This window comes from Myotis lucifugus, unplaced genomic scaffold, assembly GCF_000147115.1.
Source record: "Myotis lucifugus unplaced genomic scaffold, Myoluc2.0 scaffold_8, whole genome shotgun sequence".
NCBI classification, from domain to species: domain Eukaryota; kingdom Metazoa; phylum Chordata; class Mammalia; order Chiroptera; family Vespertilionidae; genus Myotis; species Myotis lucifugus.
Window position 1 is genome coordinate 10,562,492 of NW_005871056.1, and position 23,514 is coordinate 10,586,005.

A 23,514-nucleotide genomic window follows, 5' to 3' on the forward strand; every position below is an offset into this window, starting at 1 on the left:
TAAAAAAGGGAGGGAGGGAGGAAGAATGAAAGGGAGAGAAAGGAGGAAGGAAGGAAGGAAGGAAGGAAGGAAGGAAGGAAGGAAGGAAGGAAGGAAGGAAGGAAGGAAGGAAAGAGGGAGGGAAGGAAGGAGAGAGGGAAAGAGAGAAAGAGAAATTTGTTCCTCGTGATTGCTATAGCCCTCCCCAGTATTCTTTTTCTCTGTACTTCTCTAAAATTTGTAGCCAGTAAAAACAAACATAGCAGCCTAGAGTTTAGTTATTCTCCAAAATGACTGAAATATGGGGGAAAAATTGGTATATCTCCTAGTCCCTAGGATCCCCAAACCATGGAGCCTTGAGTAACTTTGAGGGTTTTTTTAATTCCTTGCCCTGCTAGCTATGTCACACACGTAGTCTGCATGTACTTCTGGGTTTCAAACGGTATGGTCATTAATAAAATAACATATTCATATAAATGTAAAGGGTAGCTTTAGGTCACTATCTTATTCTCTCAGAACTTAGGTATTAAAACAACTATATGTAATACCTGACATGCTTGAAATTCAAAAGCAGCCCTCGTTGTAGCTCAAAATACACTTACTCTACACTTAGTCCTTGAATTAAGATAGACCATCTGAGAACCACATTGTACTTGGACTTCATCCCAGGGCTCCTCTCAGAATAGTTCTATCAATAGCGGTCTCTACTGAACACTCACCGTGTGCTGAGTGTCACTGCGCAGCTTTCACTCATCATCTTGTTTATCCTGACTTACCACGATCCACTGGACAAATGAAGAACGCCGAGACTTGGGGCATTTCATTTGCCCGAGGGCACACAGGCGGTGGCAGAACTGGAAATCATAGCTAAACCCGTGCCACTTCCAAGCCTTTGATGCCAACCCCTGCACTGTAATACCTCATTAGCTCCATGATTTTACTGGCACACACCTTGATGTTAACCTTTCAGCTCACTTTGAAGGGTATTATAAGAACCAGCCCCCAAACTCATTGTTAGATTCATAAAGGGTGAGGCTGAGGACAGTGGTGTGTGCATCACACAATGTCTTCTTTTGAGAACCCCCAGGAGAGACTTCTGTCTGGACTCAGTATAAGAAAAAAAGCTCCACTTCTGTCCCACAGAAGGTTCCTTTCCCTGCTGTGGCCGTGGTGAGGCAGTGTGACTCATCGAGCATCCTCTTCTCCTTGGCTTCTACCACGCTGGGCACCACGGGCTGCAGCCGCTGCTGAAACGGTGCGGACCCTTTCAGCATATATTTAGGGGACAAACCACGTGCACTCACTCCAAGACTTCCCCTAACGTCCTATTTTAGCCTGAGCCCCCAGAAAGCAAAGCCTGAGGCAGAAGTGTATGAGTTTGCCCTTTACAGTAAGGTATGCAAGCCCAGGGAGGTGATTGTGAGGGAAGGGGAGTGAGGCAGGGAATGAGGGAGAGAAATAAAAGGTGTGTGATCAAGCTGGACACGGCTTGTGATCAAGTTCAGCTGACGGCTCTTCCAGCGCAGTGATGAACTGTTCCCAATGAACTACCGGGTGGTACGTGAGGAGAGCAGGAAAGGGAAAGGAGTGTGTGCACTGGCCCCTGTCTCCCGTTGGCCAATACTTCAGACGCATTCATGCCCCTGGATGTCTGGGTGGCATGACTCCTGCTGTGCCGTGTGCCTCAGAGATGACCGGGGACCCCGACAGCAGAGTGACGAGCTATAGGACTATGCCTTTGGGAAGTCCATCCCTGGGCAGCAGCTGGGGTGCCCATGCAGAGGTGTTTACACCAGGGCAGCTGGGACCAATGGTGGCCGTGCCCCTCCCCATCTCCTCTCTCAAAGAGATGGTGCCCAGATCCGAGTTGCCCCAAAGAGGGGTCTGACAGACTTTCCATCTACTTTTCCTTCCCACGGTTCCTTTTCTTTCCTGACTTCTTTTTATATTGTGTATTGATTTTATCCTCACAAGCCACATTTAATCTGTTTTAGATGGGCCAGAGTATAAATAAGATGCAATCGTTACTTGTGTGCTAATCTGGTCTCTCCACTAAGAGTCATATTACCAAGGGACCCCTTCTCTTTCATCCCCAAGAGTGGCTAAAGTGGACCCTTGAGATGACTCGACACAGCCAGTAGCTGTTGTCACCCCCTCTCTTCACACAACAAGGCAGCCCTGAACTCGCATGTCATGCCAACTCGAAGGCTTTTGTTTGCTGAAGTGTTTGTTTTCTCAGCCTTGGTTACATTTGTCTTTGGAAATTTGCAAGGACAGCATGTCCTTGGGATCTCCAACACTGAGATTGTGTCTGGCATCGTGGCCACTGGATGAATTCTTTTTGCCCTCACCCAAATAGATAACAAAGATTATGTCATAATAATTGCTTATTGAGCATTTGCTAGATGCCAGCACTTCCCTGGCTGGTTTACCTTTTTCAATCGCACATAACTCGGCTCTTGCCACCTGCGACTCAATATATTCCTATTCCTCCCTGACTCTGAAAAAGCCTGGAGGCCCCATCCACCCAAGGTTGAGCCCTTGGAGAGTGGGCTTTCTCCACATGCCTCTTTTTCCAGATCCCTTGGTCTCAAGGTTTGCCTTTTCGGTGTGTGACTCTCAGCCCCATCAGTAGACCGCAGCAAAACAGTCTACCTTTCTGGGCTTGGCAGCCAGGCGGCCTTTAATTACCGAATGTCTTCACGGTCCCCACAGTGTGATTAGTTTGACTGGGCCTTGTAATTAAATGGTCAGCCAAGCACATGGGAGGGAGGATGCCTTGGGCTGGGGCATGCTTTTCTTCCTTTCTCTGCGCTGAGGGCCTGAGACTGCAACCTCGGGAACAAAGACCCACTTGGTGCTGAGCTGCCCCTACGGCCTGGGAAGCTGGGGCAGCATCTGGAGACAGAGAAGCCGCTCTCTGTGCAGGGCAGCTCTGCTCATTGGCAGAATTGCCGCAGCGTCGTGGGTGGTATAATCCCTCCACCTCTGCATACTTCTCACTGAGTATCTCCGATTAGCCTGCCAGGTCCCTAAAGCTCTACCCCTTGCCGTTCTTGGGTACAGATACCTAAACCCACTGTTGAAATGCACCGGCTTTCATTGAGGGGAGGGCTGGGGTAAAAATAAAGGCATTTCCTGGGGAGTCAGGGAGGCTCAGGTTAGGGGCTCCCAAGTGGGGACTCGGGAATTCAGAGCCAGCTTGTGATCCCAAAGATTCTGGACATAAATACCAGCTTATTCCCCCACTCAGCATAACACACAGGCGTTTACTCTAATTGCATATCAGAGGCTGGTTCAAAACCAGTCTTGCTGGTAATTATTTAAGGGCCCAGAAAATATCTGGGAATTGAGAAAACAAACCAAGCCAAAATAATAACAACAACAACAACTGAGAGAGATCACCACAGAGGAAACACATATGTGAAAATTGGGCATACACCCAGAACATCTGTGAGGGAGAGAAACTTTCTAATAGATATGGGCGATCCCACCATGGAAGCAAGGCAAACCATTGACATAGGATTCTACAGTCGTGAATCTAAAACATGGATTGGGTTAGAGCATGAGAAATTGGATTAAGTACTCCTGAATCATATGCAGAGTTTGTTCTATTTGATTAGTGTTGTGTTGTTACTGATGGTTCGGCTTTCATGTTTGTTAGTTGGTTGGAAACAGCCAGCCAAGGAAGAAACGCCATCTAGAATTCAGGAGACTTGACTCTGTCCCAGTCCCCACACTCCATAGCTGCCTCTGTTGAAATCATTGTGCTTCTGCAGGCCTTACTTCTTTTGTAGAATGCATATAATATTTACCCATTCATCCTCTAGGGACTCTGAGGAAAAAGCAGGATAATATTGTCATTACTGATGGTTAGTAAGGATCTGTTATTAATACAAGTTAATCCTAAATCTGATGAGGAATGAGGTGGGGATGAATAAATAAGATATAAATTAATGGGTTTAAAGGCAGTAATGATAGTGAGTGCCAGACTTGCTCCTCTCTTGCTTCTAGTTGATTATTGGGGTGAAGGGAGGACCCTCTGATGCTACTTAATGGAGTGAGTCTGGCTGTTGAGAGAGCCAGTTCTTCACTTGTCTGGTGCAGAAGGCACTTCCCCAAATCAATCAATCCTTTCACCCACTTTGCTTTTGCTTGCTCATGCTCTCTCTCTCCTCCCTCTCCCTCCCTTCTTCTCTCCCTCTCCTGAGAACTTCCTAGCTGGCTTCCTCCATAGGCTAAGGGATTGAAGATCCAGTCCAGACAGGGATGTTTGTAAGATCACTCAAATGCCCTTTGCAGGGCATCAGCTCCCAAGGCTGCCATGTAAGGGAAAACACCCTGCATCAGTCCTCCAGCAAAGCTGTAGGAGCAGCCCTGCCCTGCCCGGCCTGAGGTACAGGGAAGACGGACTCCCCTGGCAGCTGAATGCTTAGGGATTACATGGAATGCTTCTGGAAGCCAAATCTCCACTTGTTTTTTTCTTCTTGAGTGATAGTACCTCATAATGGTTTAGGGAAGAGGTTCCCAAACTTTAATGTGCAGGCAAATTGGCTACAGATCCTGTTAGAATGCAGATTCTGATGTGGAAGGCGGGTGGGGTCTGAGATTCCAGTTTCTAATCAGTTCCCAGGTGATGCTAGATATTAAAGCTGCTGATTGGGGCTAACTCTTTGAGCAGCAAGGCTTTCCAAAAGGGCTCTAGACACAAACTCATGTGTGACCTTGGGCAAGTTACCTAAACTCGCTGAGTCTCAGTTTATCTGTAAAGAGTTTGTCTCCCAAGAGTTGTTGGGAGAACTAAGTAAGTTCTTTGTCCAGTGAGTGGCACAAACCAAGTGAGAGAGGGCAGTACTCACGGCGTTGTTGACTACAGTTGATGAAATGGGAGCCTTCTCCTAAGACAGCCTTTCCCTGGGAAGACATTTCAGAGAATTTGAAGAGCACATCTTTCAGGCTTAACCATGCCTGGGTCCAAGGCCAGCGAATTCCATACTCTGAGTGGAAAGCCTTGTAGCAATGAAACACACCTCAGACAGGCTGAGAGGTCCGTGCTTGCGTAAGGTGTGAACAAAAGACAGCTGCTGAGCTCTCCACATCACAATGCACCTTTTCCATGCAGAGGGGCTCTGTGGGCATTTCAGGAAAATGAGCCCTGAATTAAATGCATTTAGTTCATGGGGAACCTTGCGGTAGGTCTCCAGCTGTGTTGTCCTTGGCATCAGTGAAGGATTTCGGGATTGGGGGGGAGAGTGATACCATTGTGATCAGCTAGTTATTAATAACTAGAGGCCTAATGCACGGAATTCGTGCAAGAGTAGGCCTTCCTTCCCCCAGCTGCCGGCACTGGCTTTGCTCTGGCCGCCAGCAGGCACCCAGGACCTGGGCTTCCCTCCACCCCGGATGCCCCGGCTTCATCCGGAATCACATCCGGAATGATGTCTGGTCTAATTAGCATATTATGCTTTTATTATTATAGATAGAGAAGGAGCAAAGCGGGAAAGCCAGACAGTATAGGCACTTCATTTGGGCACCTTCACCAGGAAGCTGAAATTTTGCACTCCCCAGGGAACCCCATAGGGAAGATAGATGCAGGGCCAGTAAAGTTGGGGGGACTAAGGAAGGTACTTGCCTGCCAGTCAAACCTGGAACAAAGGTGATTGGCCAGAATTGGTGTGAGCACTGCAAGTGCACCGAAATTCAGGAATATATAATCCTCTAAACAAAGGAACTTTCTCCTGTTGCTCTTGTTGCTTGGGGTGTGTTGTCTTGATTCTCTTGCATTTGCCCATGTGGCCCACAGCCATGTGGACCCCCACATGCAATAGACTGCAATGGGAAATACAAGCTAAGCTAGCCTGATGCTGTATTGGACCCAGCTCCAACATGGAAAGGAAGCTCTGGGCACTGGCTCTAATTTTAGCTCTACTGAAGCCCCAGCTACACTTTTTCTATGACTGGACTAAGGGAACTGGGGCTTTGGAAATTCAGGGATTTAATTCCATGCAAATGCAACTCACTTATTCTCCCGTGTGCGTCTCAGAAAATTCCTTTTCTCAGAATATCGCAAGAACCCCAACCTCAGCAACAACCAAGGGAGACAAGGCCCTCTCCTGTCTGTTAACAGGAGTAGTGTGGGGAATAAAGTGGTGGGAGCTGGCCTTGGAGGGCTGACAGGGTGGGAGAAGTAAGAGGAGGGGAGAGTAGAACAGAAGTGCAGTATAAGAATGGAGCCTACTACAAAAAAAAGTGAGGAAAGCAGTGTTTTTGGAGGAACAGTTACAATTTACCACAGACTTGGAGCTTCAAAGAACACAAATTTCACATCTTACAGTTTGGAGGTCAGAAGTCTGAAATGGGTCTCAGAGAGCTGACATCCAGGTGTCAAAGGGCTGTGTTCCTTCTAAAGGTTCTGTGGGAGAATCGGTTTCCTTGTCCTTCCCATCTTCTGGAGGCCACCACATTCCTTGCTCATGGCCCCTTTATCTTTAGAGTCAGCAGCTACATCTCTCCAACCTCTGCTTTCATCATCACCTCACCTTCTCTGCCTGCCTGCCTCCTTCTTTCACTGATACACCCTTGTGATTACATCGAGCCCACCTGGATCATCCAGGATCCTGTCCCATCTCAAAATCCTATACTTGATCACTCCGAGGAGTCCCTTTGCCATGCAAGGTGACACAGTCATAGGTTTCAGGGCTGAGACTCCAGGCTCCCCAAGCAGGATCTCAGCTTCTTCCTCACATGGCAGGGTGCCTGGTGCATGGGCAACCTCCATGCATATTTATTAAATGAATGAATGAATGAATGAATGAGTGACAAACAAATGGTTCTCAGACTCTTTAATGGGAGCCTTTTAAAGTTATTTAACAAGAGATTCTTCTATTTAAAGTAGCACTTCCTAAACATATATAACATTGCAGAGTTTACTCTTATCATATGAGAGTCGAAGAATTTTTTTTCCTTATACAAAAAGAATATGGTGACCCACCATGTAGCCACTTTGCTTTTCCTATCATGGTCAGTGATAGGCTCGAATGCTGTGCACATCCTCTGAGCACTTTCTGTGTCCCTAGCCCTGCACTTTGGGAACATGGTAGGAACAAAAGAAAGCTGTTTGGGGTTGAATTGTGTCCCTCCAAAAAAGATGTTAAAGTCTTAACCTTCAATACCTCAGAATGTGACCTTATTTCCACATAGGGTTGTTTCAAATGAAATTAGTTAAGATGAGGTCATACTTAACTGTAGGATGGGCCCCTAATCCATATGACCTGTGTCCTTATAAGAAGATGGCCACGTGAAGGCACACACACATAGGGAGGTGGCCACGTGAATACACACACACAGGAGAAGGCCACGTGAAGATACACACACACGGGGAGAAGGCCATGTGAAAATACACACATAGGGAGAAGGCCATGTGAAAATACACACATAGGGAGATGGCCATGTGAAAATACACACACACACACAGGGAGAAGGCCATGTGAAAATACACACACACATAGGGAGAGAAGAAGGCCATGTGAAGACACACACACACAGGGAGAAGGCCACGTGAAGACACACACACACACACACAGAAGAAGGCCATGTGAAGATACATACACACAGGGAGAAGGCCATGTGAAAATACACACACACACATAGGGAGAAGGCCATGTGAAGATACACACACACACATAGGGAGAAGGCCATGTGAAAATACACACACACACACACACACACACACACAGGGAGAAGGCCATGTGAAGACAAACACACACGGGAGAAGGCCACGTGGAGATGGAGGATGGAGCGATGCATCTATAAATCAAGGAAGCCTGTGGCCACCAGAGCCTAGGGGGGACGCATGGAGCAGATTTTCACTCAGAAGGGCCACCCTGCCAATACCTTGATTTCAGACTCCTAGCCTGCAGAACTCTAATACACAGTAAGTTGCTTTCAGCCACCCTGTGGGTGGTAGTTTGTGGTAGCAGTCCTAGCAGACGAATACAGAGACCAACACGGAGGCATGGACTTGGGCATTCTCAGCATTGTTCGAAGGCTTTGTGAAATCCAGTCCCTGGATAGTGTAGCTTGAGTGAAGCCAGGATGAATGAGTGCCACTTATCTCAGTGAATGTGGAGGGCCATTTATATTTTCTGACATGTGCAATCAGACTGAACTTGGAACCAGCACATGTTTTGCACCTAATCAGCACTCAGAAAGTCCACATTGAGTGATTAATCTGGGCATAGAGCTGATTGGACTACCCACACCTTTTCTCCAAAGCAAGGAGGGTTGGTGCTGGTGTAGTGGGGAGAGGGGTATTGCCAGATTTCAGACTGTTCCCAGAGCTTTGTATGAGACTAAAACCCAGGTTTGAAAACTCCACTTGGCAAATATCCACAACAGCCTGGTCTTAAGATCTTGGATGTTCTAATGGATTTTAAACTGCCTCTGTTCCCTAAAGATTTCTACAAATTCTCCCAGACCTAATGGACTGACCTGTCATTCAAGGAGAATACCCGATTTCTCTGCTGTAGATTTCCAAGCTGAAGCAACCTGTTCCCGGGCCTTCCCTGGAGGCCCCTGTGAAATGCAAATCACTGGCCTACCCACAGAAATCGCTCTGCAGGGGGAACAGGTGATCCACAAGAAGCCACAGTGGATCTTTTCGGGAGCAGTGTGTGAGGCCCACTGGCAGGCTTTAGTTACAGTCAGCACTCAGATTCCACCAGAGCAAGATCAGTGCGGGAAGCCGTGTAGCAGAGGGTCTGTGTGCAGCTCCAACAGCTCCGATGGAAGCGCACAGCTGCTCTTCCGGGAGCTGACAGACACACACCAGGCGGACGTGTGGCTGAAGGCCAGGCCAACCAGCCAGGTGGTGGCTGGTTTGAGGAGCCAACCCCTGAGGAGGTCCTTGTGAGATTTGAAATGCAGGACGCACTTGCTGACTGGCACGTGCTATGTCTTTGGAGATGGAAACACTTAACCAGTTCCATTCAAAATCAGCTCAATTTCCAAAGGGGGCAGAATTTGTTATTTGAATTATTCAGAGGAGGTTTATTTACCAGCACCAAAATAGGAGATATGTCAACTAAATTATAATTATGTTTCTCTAAAGATATCCACTGAGATTCTTTTTTTTTAACTTGCAAGGAGAAGTCAGGCTGTGTATTTATGGAGAGTCAGCCTTAATATTCTGAGTGACAGAATGAAAAATTAATTTTCTTCAAATACATTACTGAATAGTTAACTACATCTCAGTAAGCTATTTGCTTAATATACTGAGGTCCTCTTCCGAGGGCCTATGATTTATCCTTATCTTTGCCAAGAGATAACTTTCAAAAGCACGGGCCTAAGGATGGGAAACAGGAGTTCTGGGCTCCAGCCCTGCCACCAACCAGCTGTCTCACCTTGAGCAAGTCCCCGCTGCTCCCTGGGCCCGGCAGGCTGGTAAAGTGCTTAAAAGGACCCAGAGCCCAAACAGCAGCAGAAGAGAGACGTGTGAAGAAAGAGAGGTGGGTGGTGAAGATTTCTGTTGGGTCCCCTTTTCTTCAGAAGGTCCTTTGGCACTTGGTACCCAGGGTTTGATCCCCATCGTAGCTGAAAGGCTGTGTGCCAAGTAACAGAGAAAGTGGCTTCAGGGGTCTTTGCAGAGCGTGGCTGCTGTTTATTCGTGCCACCAGCATTCATCAAGAACCGACTGCATACCTGAACGTATAGACGTGGTCTTTGCCCTCATGGGTCCCAGAGTCAAGGACTGGCCTGACCAATGGGAGAGCCACTGGCCATGTGTGTCTATCAAGCACTTGAAATGTGGCAAGTCTGGACTGAGAGGCGCTGTACATGGAACACACACAACGGATTGCAAAGGCTTAGTAAGAAAAACAAAGTACAGTATCTTAATGAGTTTTAATATTGCTTACAGGTGTGCCTAACTTTTTTGTGCTTCTCTTTATTGCACTTTGCAGATATTGCATTCTTTTTTTATTTTTTACAAATTGAACATTTGTGGCAACCCTGCATCAAGCAAGTCTATCCATTCTTCCAATAGCATTTGCTTACTTCATGTCTCTGTGTCACATTTTGGTAATTCTCGCAGTATTTCCAACTTTTTCATTACTACTGTATTTGTAAGATGATCTGTGATCATTGATCTTTGATCTTACTATTATAATTGTTTGGGGGGCCACAAACCATGCCTATATAGGATGGCAAACTTAATTGGTAAATGCTGTATGTGTTCTGACGGCTCCACTGAGCAGCCATTGCCCCATCTCTCCCTCTCCTTGGGCCTCCCTATTTCCTGAAACACAACAGCATTGAAATTAGGCCAATTAATAACCCTACAATGGCCTCTAAGTGTTCAAGTGAAAAACAAGAGTTACATATTTCTCATTTAAAAGCTAGTAATGATAACGCTCAGTGAGGAAAGCATGTCAAGAGCCAAGATAGACCAAAAGCTAGGCCTTTTGTACCAGTTAGCCAAGTTGTGAATGCAAAGGAGAAGTTATTGAAGGAAATTAAAAGTACTACTCCAGGAACACGCTAGTGATAAGAAAGTGTAATAGCCTTATTGCTGACATGGAGAAAGTTTTAGTGCTCTGAAAAGAAGATCAAACCAGCCACAACATTCTTCAGCCAGACTCTCTTTAATTCTATGAAGGTTGAGAGAAGAAAAGTCTGAAGCTAGCAGAAGTTGGTTCCTGACATTTAAGGAAAAAAGCCGTCTCCATAACATAAAAGTGCAAGGTGAAGCAGCAAGTGCTGATGTGGAAGCTGCAGCAAATTATACAGAAGATCTAAGTTAATTAATGAACATAGTGACACTAAACAACAGATTTTCAATGTAGATGAAACATTGTTATATTGGGAGAAGATGCCATCTAGGACTTTCATAGTTAGAGAGGAGCAGTAAATGTCTGGCTTCAAAGTTTCAGAGGACAGGCTGACTCTCTTGACAGGGACTAATGCAACTGGTGACTTTAAAGTTGAAGCCAATGCTCATTTATTACTCTGCAAATCCTAAGACCCTTAAGAATTATGTCAAATGTACACTGCTATGCTCTATAAATAGAACAGTAAAGCTTGGATGACAGCACATCTGTTTACAGTATGGTTCACTGAATATTTTAAGCCCACTGTTGAGACATACTGCTCAGAAAACAAGATCCCTTTCAAAATATTACTGCTCATCAACAATGCACCTGGTCACCCAAGAGCTCTGACGGAGCTCTAGTACAGTGAGATTAATGTTGTTTTCGTACCCAATAACACAAGAGCTATTCTGTAGCCCATGGATCAAGGAATAATTTTTTACTTTCAAGTCATATTATTTAAGAACTACATTTCGAAGGCTATAGCTGCCATAGGTGGTGATTCCTCTGATGGATCAAAGTACATTGAAAACCTTCTAGAAAGGATTCACAGTTCACCATTCAAGAACATTCATGATTCAATGGAAGAGGTCAAACTATCAACATTAGCAGGATTTTGGAAGAAGTTGATGCCAACCTTTATAGATGACTTTGGGGAGTTCAAGACTTCAGTGGAGTAAATAACTGCAAATGTGGTGGAAATAGCAAGAGAACTAGAATTAGAAGTGGAGCTTGGAGATGTGACTGAATTGCTGCATTCTCAGGATAAAACTTGAATGGAAGGGGAATTGCTTCTTATGGATGAGCAAAGAAAGTGGTTTTTTGAGATGGGATCTACTCCTGAGGACAATGCTCTGACGATTGTTGAAATGACAGCAAAGACTTTGTAATACATTAACTTAGTTGACAGAGCAATGGCAGGATTTGAGAAGGTTGACCCCAATTTCAAAAGAAGCTCTTACTGTGGATAAAATGCCATCAGACAGCATCATGTGCAACAGAGAAATTGTTCATGAAAGGAAGAGTCAATCAATGCAGCAAACCTCATTGTCATCCCATTTTAAGAAATTTCCACAGCCACTCCATTCTTCAATTACCACCCTGATTAGTCAGCAGCCATCAACATTAAAGTAAGACCCTCCACCAGCAAAAAAAAAAAAAAGACTTCCTGAAAGCTCAGATGATGGTTAGCATTTTTTTAGCAACAAGGTATTTTTTAATAAGCCATGTACATTTTTTGGACATTATGCTCTTGTACACTTAAGGCTATAGTATAGTATAGACATAACTTCTGTGTGTCTTGAGAAACCAAAAAATTCATGTGACTTTCTTTATGACAATATTCACTTTATTGCGGTAGTCTGTATCCCAACCCGCAGTCTCTCAGAGGTTGCCCGTACACATCGAAATGACAAATAGATACATTGGATTAAGTGCAGTATATTATTAAAGTCAATATTGCTTGGGTTGTTTTGTTTTGTTTTGTTTTTAGTTATTTGAAGTGACCACTGGAAAGTGTGAAATTATGCTTGTGCCTTGCGTGTTGTGGGGGACTTAGGAGGGTAGGGTGGGCAGAGGATAGTGCAGGCTGGCACAGTCGAAGTAGCCCAGGTGGCATGGTGAACAGAGACGCAGCACAAGTTGGTTGGGCATGTCCTGGACCAAATGGGGGGAGGTCAGAAAGTTCAAGAACAATGTAAGCACTTGAGGGTAATAAGGGGTGGGCATAATACCCTAGGAACACCTACATTTTTTGAGCACTCACTGTGCCAGGCACTATTCTAAGTGGTGTAGATGTACTAACTCATTTAGTCCTCGCAACCCCATGAGTTATCAGTTAGTTGCTATTATCATTTCCATTCTGTAGATGAAGGAACTGAGGCACAGAAAGGGGATGAGATTTGCCTGAGATCACACTGCCCGGAAGTGGTCAAATTAGAATTTGAACCCTGGAGGCTTGGCTCTGGAGCCTCAGTCTTGAATTACAGCCTCTCTCTAGGGTACAGCTGAGGGGTGAACACTTTGTCTGTGGGGGATAGGGATCCCCACAGATTTGGTGCAGCACAGAGCCCAGTCTGAGTAGACAGGAAGACTAACCTGGGGACAGGGAGTTGGGGGTGCCCTGGGAGCATACTGGCAGCAGTGGGGCTGGAAAAGGATAGAGGCTGACACTTCCCTGGCACCTACTCTGCCAGATCCCCTGCCCAGCATCTCACAGACTCTCCCTTAGCCCTCTGTGTTCCAGCCACAGGCCATTGCCTGCACAGTTCCTCCGCCTCGAACGTTCTTACCCCCACTGGCCCGTTCCCCTGCCTCCTTTCCTTCGCCATCACTTCCTGACTCTAGACCAGTGATGGCGAACCTATGACACGCGTGTCAGAGGTGACACGTGAACTCATTTTTTTGGTTGATTTTTCTTTGTTAAATGGCATTTAAATATATAAAATAAATATCAAAAATATAAATCTTTGTTTTACTATGGTTGCAAATATCAAAAAATTTCTATATGTGACACGGCACCAGAGTTAAGTTAGGGTTTTTCAAAATGCTGACACGCCAAGCTCAAAAGGTTCGCCATCACTGCTCTAGAAGAAGGTCACATCTCCCAATGATGGGCTCATACATTCCTACCCTTCATAGTCTTTCTTTCAAATATAATGTTGCATTTAGTTATATGAGTTTTTTTTTATTTTCTGTCTATTCCCTTAGAAAGGAACTGCATGTGTTTTTGCTCACTTTATATACTCAACCCCTACAATAATTCCTGACCTATAATTGCTACCAGTAAATATCCATTGAATAAATAAATCTTCCTACAGCATAGGTAGTCTAACTGCTTTACAGATGAAGAATATTCCTAGCTCAGAAACCACACTTCGACAGCAGCTGCCCAAGGAGTCTAGCTAATAGGAATCTGTTTAACTCTGTTAAGTGAGCTTTTTCAAAGCATTTTGACCCTGGACTCTTTCGTTCATGGTTCATGTTGCAGGAAATGTTTGTCAAAACTCCACTTGGGAAAGAAGCCTGACAGGGTCTGAAGACAACACTTTCCCAAGCGGTAGCCTGTGGGCGGCCTCATCTCCCCCGGCTGGTCCTGGTCCTCTCCCTCCCTCCCCAGGGAGACTGACCACAACCCCCCTTCACTGAGAGCAACTTTCTGTCCTAACCTCTGACACCCATGTCAACCCCATCAACCTACCTCCTGGGCTTTGCAGACTGTAGATCAGCCCCAGGCTGAGCAAGAGAAGCTTTCACTTGAATGAGAGGCTAATTGAAGTGCGTTTTCAATATATGACCATCAGTAAGAGCTGGAAGTTGAACAGTCTTCCCAGGGTGGAGATGGAAGAGCTGGTTGACATTGTTTAAAGGCAGTGGTGGGAACAAATAACCCAGCTGGTCCATAAGCTGATCTCATCGGCAAAAACCATAGCATGGTGCCAGGGGAGCAGCATGTCCTCAGTGCCTATGATACAGGTGTGTTTGCCCTCCCCATGGATGAGTTTAAATCCCAGGTGCTAGCAATTCTTGTACAAGTGGCTCAGAGTGCAAGGACAGCTTTCCAGGATGGTTTTGGGGCTTTGCCCAAATATTGCTCAACCCAATTACAAACGGGCTGGTCTCTCTGACACAGCCTACCTTTCATGTTTCCTCTCCGCCGCCCAGGGTCAGCAATTGCTTTCTGACAGGAGGCCCGGTGGGTGCTCTCTGAGCTGTCATAATCACCTTCCGCTGAAAATACACTGCGCTTCTCCCTGCCAGTTCGGAAGCGCCGGCGACCTCCTGGGGAGATCTTAAATAGATTTGCAAATAAGACTGGCATCTTTGCTTTGGCATGAAGTTGATCTTGGCATTAACCAAAACCTCATCCTTCTAATGTTCCAGAACAGTGGCCTGAGGCCAAACGGCCTTGCTAGTCTGCTGTGAGAACAAGATTTGCCTGGTTTCAACCCTCCGGGTTCAGCAGCTCTGCATTTCCGGAAACAAAGTTCCGTTTTGGCCCACCCTTCGTGTATCTCCTGTGGGCCAGGGGGTTACGTAGCTCTATGTGTCCATTGTCATCTGAATTTCACAGATGATGAGGCTGTTGAAGTAAAGAATGGCTTTCTAGAACGCAAGGCAGTAAAATAGTTACATACTCCTTAGCGGGCACACAAAGCCCTCAGGAGCCCAGCCCAGCCCTCCCCACCAGCTCACCTCCACCTCACACATCTGTCAGGGTGTCCGTGGAATGTGTCCTTCCATCAGCCAAAGAATCCAGAGCTCTTAACTGCTTTATCAAGTTGCTCATTTTGCTACAATCTCCTCTGTCTTCCAATTCCCCGATTCTGTTTTCAGCTTTCTAGTTTATGTGTAACCCATAGATCTAGTTCAACAACTCTCCTTTATTTCTGGAATTTTTATCTGGTGCGTTTTCCAACCTGCCTTCTCCTACTCCCTTTCAAATTGCTCCATCCTGTGTGGTTCCTGAATGTGAATGTGATCACTTCTTTTGTCTGTTTGTTCTCATGCACGCAGAGTCCTTTCCTCTTTGTTTTGTAAGTTTTCACTCGGAGCTCATCTCTGACAGGAACTGTCCTGCTCAGACCCTGGGTTGTGGGGACCCCTCCCTAGGGAGAGGTTGTTTGTTTGTTTTTCTTCTTAGGGCGAGGTTTTGAGTATGTTTTTGGGGTCCCTGCAGACCTCATGCACACATTTTTAAGTTATTTCTGTGTTCCGGATTTCCACACCGTGTGGGCTGGTACCTTTGGACTCTGTGCATGGATATGCGTTCCAGGCTGGTTGGCTGGCTTCCTGCGTTCCTAGGTCGATGGCAGTGGTCGTCCCAGGACTGGGCTTGAGGCAATCCCTTTCAGCTGTGGGCTTTGTGCAGACATACCTGCCCGCTGGGCTTTTCTTGCACAGAGGACCCGAGTCTCCATTCCTCATTCCCATGGGCTTGGAAACCATGACTGAATAGTGTGGGCCACAGCCCCTCAAGCGGCCACTGTTTCAACTCTCAGATGCAACTTTGGTTTTTTCCTTTTGTTTGCTTTTATATCTAAGGATTTCTCTTCCCAGCTCTTATTTTCGTTTTATTTTGTTTTATTGTTGTTACATTTTATCCACATCTCAATGTATTTGGAAAAGGAAAGGGGTTTCCCTATCTGCTTAGGCTGAAAATATGTGCTAAGTGTTGGGTATGGTTTATTTTAGCTTGATTGACACAATCAACCTGTGACATATATACGATTAATATCCTCACTTAACAGGTGAAGGGACCCAGAATTAGGAAGGTCCAATAGTTTCCCAAAATCCAGAACACAATTCCCCAGAAATCGCTAAAGTAGGTGTGATACCAGCCCACTACCCACAGGCCTGGCCTGCATGGACCCCCTCTGGCCCCTCCTTTGCTGCCCTGCCCACCTCATCCTGCCACTCCCTCCAGCCATGGCAGCTGGTCACGAGCAGGCTGCTTGCTCTGTTTCACCCACACTCACACCACAGCTTTCTCACCATTCCCCTGCTACAGTGGTCCCCCCTCCCTGATAAATGCTTTCCACCTTGCAGTAGCCTCTCCCTGACACACTTTCTCAACCTCACCCCTCTCTGGTACATATTGTAAGTTCTGAGTACGAGTGAGGGTGGAGGGGTGAGAATGGACAAGAGAGGCATCGTCAGAACTTGGCAGTAAGTTAACTGGAGGGAAAGAAGAGTTGGGGCGTCCCAAGCAATGCCCAGGGTTCTGGCTTGGACGACAGGCCAGATGAGGAAACATTCGCTGAGGGGGATCCAGGAGGAGGCGCCGCTGAGGCTGGAGCACAGAGGGTGTTCAACTCCGTGTTGGACACAGTGAGTTTGAAAAGCCTGTAGAACATCGAGTGGGGCCATTCAGGGACAACGACATACAAGTGCATCACGTAAGAGTTCAGCCTCTGCTGTGAGGGTGTGTGTGTGTGTGTGTGTGTGTGTGTGTGTGTGTGTGTGTGTTAGTGAGTATGTGGAGCTGCGCCACTGGTTGTGTGTGAAATGGAAAGACACACGGGGGGTGTGTGTGTGTTACACCTACTGCTTATAATTCCTTGAGATTAGAAACTTTGTCATTTCTTCCCTTTATTTCCAAAGGTGCCTAAGACACAGCTGGCCCTCCTACTTTGTAAGATTGCAGCAAGGATTAAATAGGATCAGGAATCTGAAAAAGCTGCTTCAAAATGGAAAAATGTGTTCTAAGATTTGTTGTTGTTATGACGACCATCCTCCTCCTCTGGCCCGGAAACGCCCAGATCTCCCGTTGCCTACGGAATAGAAGTAGTCCGCGTCCTCGGGGCTCAGTTCCACATCTACCCTTGCAGCCTCATCGCCCACTCCTCACCTTTCCCAAGCCAGCCTGACCCTCCCAGCTGTGTCTTTGCCCCTGTCCTCCTGCCAGTGCAATCAGACGCCCTCTCCTCCACAGGGTGAACCTGGGACCTTGAAAAACCTGTGCAGGCATGAGTCCCAACAAGGGTTTTGTCAATTCTGTGACTGGACTGGAAGCTCCATAGAGCAAGTGCTTTCTTTCATTCACAGAGCAGGACGCACATTCAGTAAACATCTGCAGAAGCGAACGAATGCGTGAGCCTCCACATGCCCCGACCTAGTACTTTCCTTGGCAGTAGAAAAGCGAGATGGGTGATTCAAGGAATAAAAGGCGTCTGCTCCCTGCACCTGGAATGTTGTGCTTGCCGTCTATTCCGAGTGGCATCTTAACATTCCTTCCATATCCACCCTACACACCCCCTTCTCCCTGCCGGAAGCCCTCTCTCCCCTCCCTGGGACCTCACAGTGCTCTGCACCTTGTCTATCACTCTCATCTCCATTCCTGTTCCATTGGAGTCTTTTGTGTACCTGATGCCATTAGACTGGAGCCCTTGAAGGCAAAGCAGGTGTCTGACAAGCACTGCGCCCTGTGCAGCCCCTAGCGCACTCCCTAACACACAGTGGTTGGTACATAAATGCACCTCGCCTTGAACGGTGGGGACCAACTCAGAACTTCAATGTAGCATTTAAAGCTCAACCACCCAGCCTGCTCTCCCCTCTCGTGGAGGCTTCCCTGGCCCCTGGCTCACCCTGAAGTACAAGCCTACTCCCTACTCCCTACTCAGACCTCCTCTGACATGGCCCTGCTACAACTCCTCCACATCTGGCCCTGGGTCTCTGGTCTCTGATTCACTCCCAGCTAAGCATCCGCCCCCCCCACCCCCCCATCAGGAGCACACCTGTGGGTTCAGAGAGCAGGGGGTCTTTGGTCCAGCGGAGGCTCTGGGCACCAGGGGATGACATTGAACATGCTTGGTGCAGCTGCATTCTCCAGCGAGTCACAATCAATTGGGAATTGAAGTTCTCTCCCCCAGGAAAGAACTTTGCCTACTCCCCTTCTTTCTCGGTTGAGCTATGCATGGACACATTGACTTCTGCCTCCTCCCGGCTCGATCGTTTTTCAGCTGTGGTTTTTCCCTGCAGTTCTAGCCGAGGGTTAATACGGGTTTTCTTCTTGATCGTAGATCCACATTTATGAAACCCTAATGAGGCATTTCCTTTAGCTGCCTTCCTAGATTACTTGGTGCGAGGAGTCCGCAGGCATAAAGCTAGGCTGAGCTAAAGGCCTGCTTGGATGCCCAATTAGAAGCTGACGGGGGAAGTTTCTAATCATTCCCACCTCGGAGTCTTGACTCAGGCTGCTCCCCACTCCCAGAGGCCCTGCCCTTCTGACCTTGGATACTATCCTTCTTGCCATCTTTTGTGACCCACATAAAATCCAAACGGCCAGGATTTTCTATTTTTTTAATAGAAAATGTAGTAAGGGTGCAATGCACTACTCTGAGGGCAGAGGCATCTAAGGCACAACCCTTTGCAGGAAAAAAAAAATTGACAATATGTATCAAGAGCCTACAAAATACCTCCAACCTTTGACCCAGTAATTCCACTTCCAGGAATCGTTCCTGTGGATTTAATCAGAAATGCAGACAAATATTTATACAACAAGAAATTCATTGCAGTATCATTTATAATTGCAGGTGCATATGAATACCTGATAATTGGGAACATTTAAGTAGATTATAGCATATCCATATTATACCGCCATGTAAAATGAAGCTGGTGAAGGCATTTTAATGCTGATGTTAAGTAAAAGCAGCAAACTTCCAAATGGTTTGTGCAGGTGATCCGAACAAGCCTTCCCAGCTATGGTTTTGTTTTCAGGGATGCTATAAACGGAAAGGCCCATTTCCAGCAAGGTGGGAAAGTTATTGCAGGCGCATAGGGTGAGGCTGCTGGGAGTCTTGGATATGCTAATGAAGTGGGAAATTCACGTAAAACGAGGCTGCGTGTACAAGGTCACTGTTTTACGCAGACAGCCCCTGGGACTGCCATTCACGCTTCAGAAAAGCTGGGCGGGGTGCCTAGGAAAGATGTACTACCGGGAGGGGTCGCTGCTGCTGCCGAGCTGTGGAATTATCTCACTTCTCCCTGGGAACTTTGTATACTATCCTACGAAGATGTGATAAGTGTTATGAAAGAAAGGGAGCCAGCGGACCGCCCTCCTACCAGCGTGGGCAGACGTGGAGTGCTGTAGGGGCAGCGGGCACCTGGATCCAACAGGGCAGTCATGCTCCAGAGGGTGGTCCTGGGGGAGGGGGGTGGTGGCAGCCAGGATAGGGGCGACCCCCAGGGCTGCCTGGTTGATGCTCATGCTCTGCCTACATTTCAAAGGGCACGGGATATGTCAGGGTCCCTCTGCACTCAGCCTGACCAGAGGTTTCCTGATGCCTCGGAGGACATCCCCGGGTGTCAACCATAGTCCAGGTTCTGGAATCTGCTGCCTGGCTGATTGCAAACCTCACGTCCAGGGTGCCCTGGGCCTCCTCAGATTGATGCCTCCTCTTCCTCGTTCCTCACTCTCCCATCACCCCTAGACTCTGCCTCCAGGTCTTCCTTTGTGCCACATCTACACGCCTGCAGCAGGCCCACCCAGTCACGCAGGCCCAGCCTGTGGGCTCTGCACCCCGCCCAGCGTCTGGTCTCGGGCCTGGAGCAGGAGGGGAGTGTAATTGGGTTAGGGCCTCTGGTGAGCTGTAACAGGCGCCGGGCTGTACAGTCAGTGGAGCGTAACAGGACTTTGGAGAATCTGCCTGGGCCCCTTCTGCTTATCTTCCACGGACCCCTAAAATATTCATCAGGCTTTATCAGCCTAATGGGCTTCAAAAGGAGCAATTTTCTGAGACATGAGATAGGACAATATAAAAAGAACATTAAGGAAAAATTCTTACTGCAAAATGAAAGGGAAAAGATCATTTAGCGTCCCCGTTGGTGTTATCTATTCATGAGAAACAGCGCGTTTAATCCATTGTGGGATGTGGGGAGGGCTTTGATGCCCTCACCTTGGGGTCACCTTCACGCAGAACTCATCTGTCTCTGCTGCCACAGATGGCAGGGGCCATGGAGACAAGAGGATACAGATGAGAGACATTTCGGAGATGGACTCCGTGGGGCGCCGAGGGATGACAGGGACAGGGAGTGTGGAAGAGAGAAAGTCTAACGTGACTTCCAAGGCACTCACTCAGGGGATTAGCGGGGAGCATTGTTCCTCAGCCTTTCTTTCTTGTATGCTTCCGATCTTCCTTCCCCCAAATACCCCAGTCTTGGTTTAACATTTTGGAGCATGCCGGGAGTTCAGCCCCTTGAGGTCAGGAACTGTGACTCCCTCCTAGTCCCCAATGTTCCTACCGATTAGGGTTCAGTTTTGGTTCCCAGCCCTAAGACCATAAGTCTTAGTGGTCAGGAGGACCACGTCCAGGCCAGGAGGACCTATTTGTGGTCCTTCTAAGCCTCCCCAGGTGCTCCAAGGTAGGACAAGGCCGAGTCCTCTGAAGGAAGACTGTCTCTCTCAGAATTGATTTTGCTTGAGTTAAACAGAGCATGAGATTACAGCAGCACCCCAGGCAAAGCTTCACACAGAGACAAAGGAATTGGGGGGTTCCTTTTCTTCTGCGTCTCGTCCCTCTTCCTCTTCCCATGTTCATTGCCTTTCTCTTACTCCTTTTTAACTCCTAATTCTTTCCTCTTCCATTTTCTTCTTTTTACCTTTCTCATCCCCTTCTCCATCTTCATTTCTACTTTTGATCTAGCCTGTTTCCTTTTATAGCTCAGTCTATCCCCAAACTTAGAAAAATAATTTTAATTTAATTTCTCTCTAGTAAGAAAAATTTTATACAAAGCAAATTTAAGCTGACACTTCCCCACCTGTCCACCAAGAGCTTGCCAGCCTATATAGCTGGTAATTACGTGACCTGCCCTCACTCAGATGTTTGCCTGATGATTGCATTCTCAGGCATTCCTCTACCCCATGGTTTGCCCCATCCTGTTTGATGTGAGCTTGTATAACTTCAGTGTTTATCAATCACTATGTTCATTGAGTTCTTTGCAATAAAAATTGTTGACCCAAAAATGCCTTCTCCACTTTTGATAATCTGAATAAAAGCCTGTTTACTATTTCATTGCATATTCAATTTTAAGTGTTGCTTCTCTTTCTTTTCATTAGATTTGTGACAAAGAGTGGCATTACTATGTCATCAATGTGGAGTTTCCTGTGGTTACCTTATACATGGATGGAGCAACGTATGAACCATACCTGGTGACCAACGATTGGCCCATTCATCCATCTCACATAGCCATGCAACTAACGGTCGGCGCATGTTGGCAAGGTAATCCTAACTCAAGTCCTTCTCCCTGGCCCATCTGTGTGCAGCCCATGAAAGGTACTGATAGAGAAAAGGGCACAGCAAATGGTGTTGGAATTGGCCAAGAAAATGTACTATCACTTACTAATAAAACAGGACTTATAAAAATATGGATTCATCTAGACACTAAGCTTGTGTAATAATAAAATACTTAGCTTGAAACCAGATTTTAATTTTAGATCATCATGAGCAGTTCTATGGTTGCCTCTGAGTTGCTAATGCCTTTTATTGTTCTGGAACCTTAGCCAGTTTCGGACTGGGGCTATGAATAGGAAAAGGTTGAATACAGAATCCTGTATCAAAATGGCAGTTGGCTCTCTAAAGTATCACACTGGCCACACAAGTTGCCCAAGCCCCCACCCCTCTGTTCATGGAAGTCACGGGGCTGTGGGCAATGAATTTCCCACAGGCATGAGGCCATGGGAGGCCACTCTCAAGTTCAAAGCTCTCTGCTCCCTTCTCACTTCCTTTCCTCCAACACACAAACCCAGGCTAGTCTTCTGTTTGGAATCAGGAAAAGCAGCTCTCCAAAGAACAGGCATGTAACCCTTCTTTCTCTCACTCGGATCCTTTGGACTCTGTTTTTGCTCCCTTAAGGGCTGTGGTGCTTTGAAGTCCCAGTGAGAGAGCAGAGGGGAAAGAAAGCACTCCCCAAATAAGCAGATTAGTCCTTTGCGATGACCCACCTCATGGTGATGGATTCTGTGAAAATACTAAGGTTTGTGACTTGGACCATTCACCATGGAGGACTGAAGGGAGAGGTGGGTTATGATATAAGAATATGCTTTCAGAAGACCAGCCAACCAGAGGGTGAGCTAGAGGAGACTAGGCCCCTCTGGAACAAAGAGTGAGTTCTGGAGCGAGCGATGGGGTCAGTGCATACACTGGTAGTGCAGCTCTGGGAGCAGGAATACAAAACCCAGGAAGGAAACAGAGCACGAATGAGGCAAGGAAAGAAAAAGTGTTTTTGAGCTGAGGTCACCTACTAGATGTCTGACATATGTCACATGATAGTCAAAAGTTCCTGAAACATTTCAATAGAACTTGACGAGGGTTTCCTCAGTATGTCAGAATTCCCTAGGATATCAGGAAAGAGAGACTGTCATCTGGCAAGAGTCCATGAAACTAATTAGTATAGCAAGGCACTGACTCAGAGGTTGCACAGGAATCATTAGTCACTGAGCACAGCTGTGCCAGAGCGATGGCCCCCTGGTGTGGCTCGATGCCCTACCCAGCACCACAGCCAGCCCGTGGATATTCTGGAGCACAGCCTGGATACTTCCCATACTATATGAGGGTCCTACTCCTGTCCTGACCATGCACCTTACCATGACGTTCCTGAATGGTCCTCAGAGACCATATCTGGATTCCTGTCACCCAGCCTGCACTGGAAACCTGCCCCCAATTCTGCAAGGCCAGTTATAACCACTGCTGTCTACTTTCATGCTCGCTGGGTAGGAAAACAATCCCACCAAAATAAAAAGTGATTTCATAAAGAATTAATATGATCTCTTTGAATCAAAAATAGACTAAGTGGTACTGCAGTGACAAGCAAGCCCCAATTTTCAGTTCCTTAAAATAATTCTTGTTTCATGTTCATTGCAAATCAATGGAGGCTCTTCTCTGCTTTCACTTCATCTGCATCCCAAGCAGACAGGGCAGGTACACTGCTGGCTACTGAGGAAGAAGAAAAAGAAAGCACAGGCTCTTGAAGTTTTCACCTACACGTGACACCAATCATTTTTACTCACATTTTATTGGCCAAAGCAAGTCATATGGCCATACTGAAGGACAGGGAAGTGAAATCTATAATGTGGCTGGGAGAAAAACCGAAAATATTTTATGAACAGCATTAATGAGCACCACAGACTGTCCACTTGGTCAACAGATATTTTTTTGACTGTCCTTCCCACATT

The 23,514-nt window shown here is 46.8% G+C and overlaps 1 protein-coding gene across 1 annotated transcript in view; it reads left to right on the top strand.

The window, feature by feature from the left end:
* CLSTN2 (calsyntenin 2) overlaps nt 1–23,514 on the top strand; it is a 536,533-nt gene that overhangs the window by 483,486 nt on the left and 29,533 nt on the right. Inside the window, exon 9 of the mRNA XM_006083760.3 lies at nt 21,400–21,562. Coding sequence (XP_006083822.1) covers nt 21,400–21,562 — 163 coding nt within the window. The remainder of the gene's footprint in view (nt 1–21,399; nt 21,563–23,514) is intronic.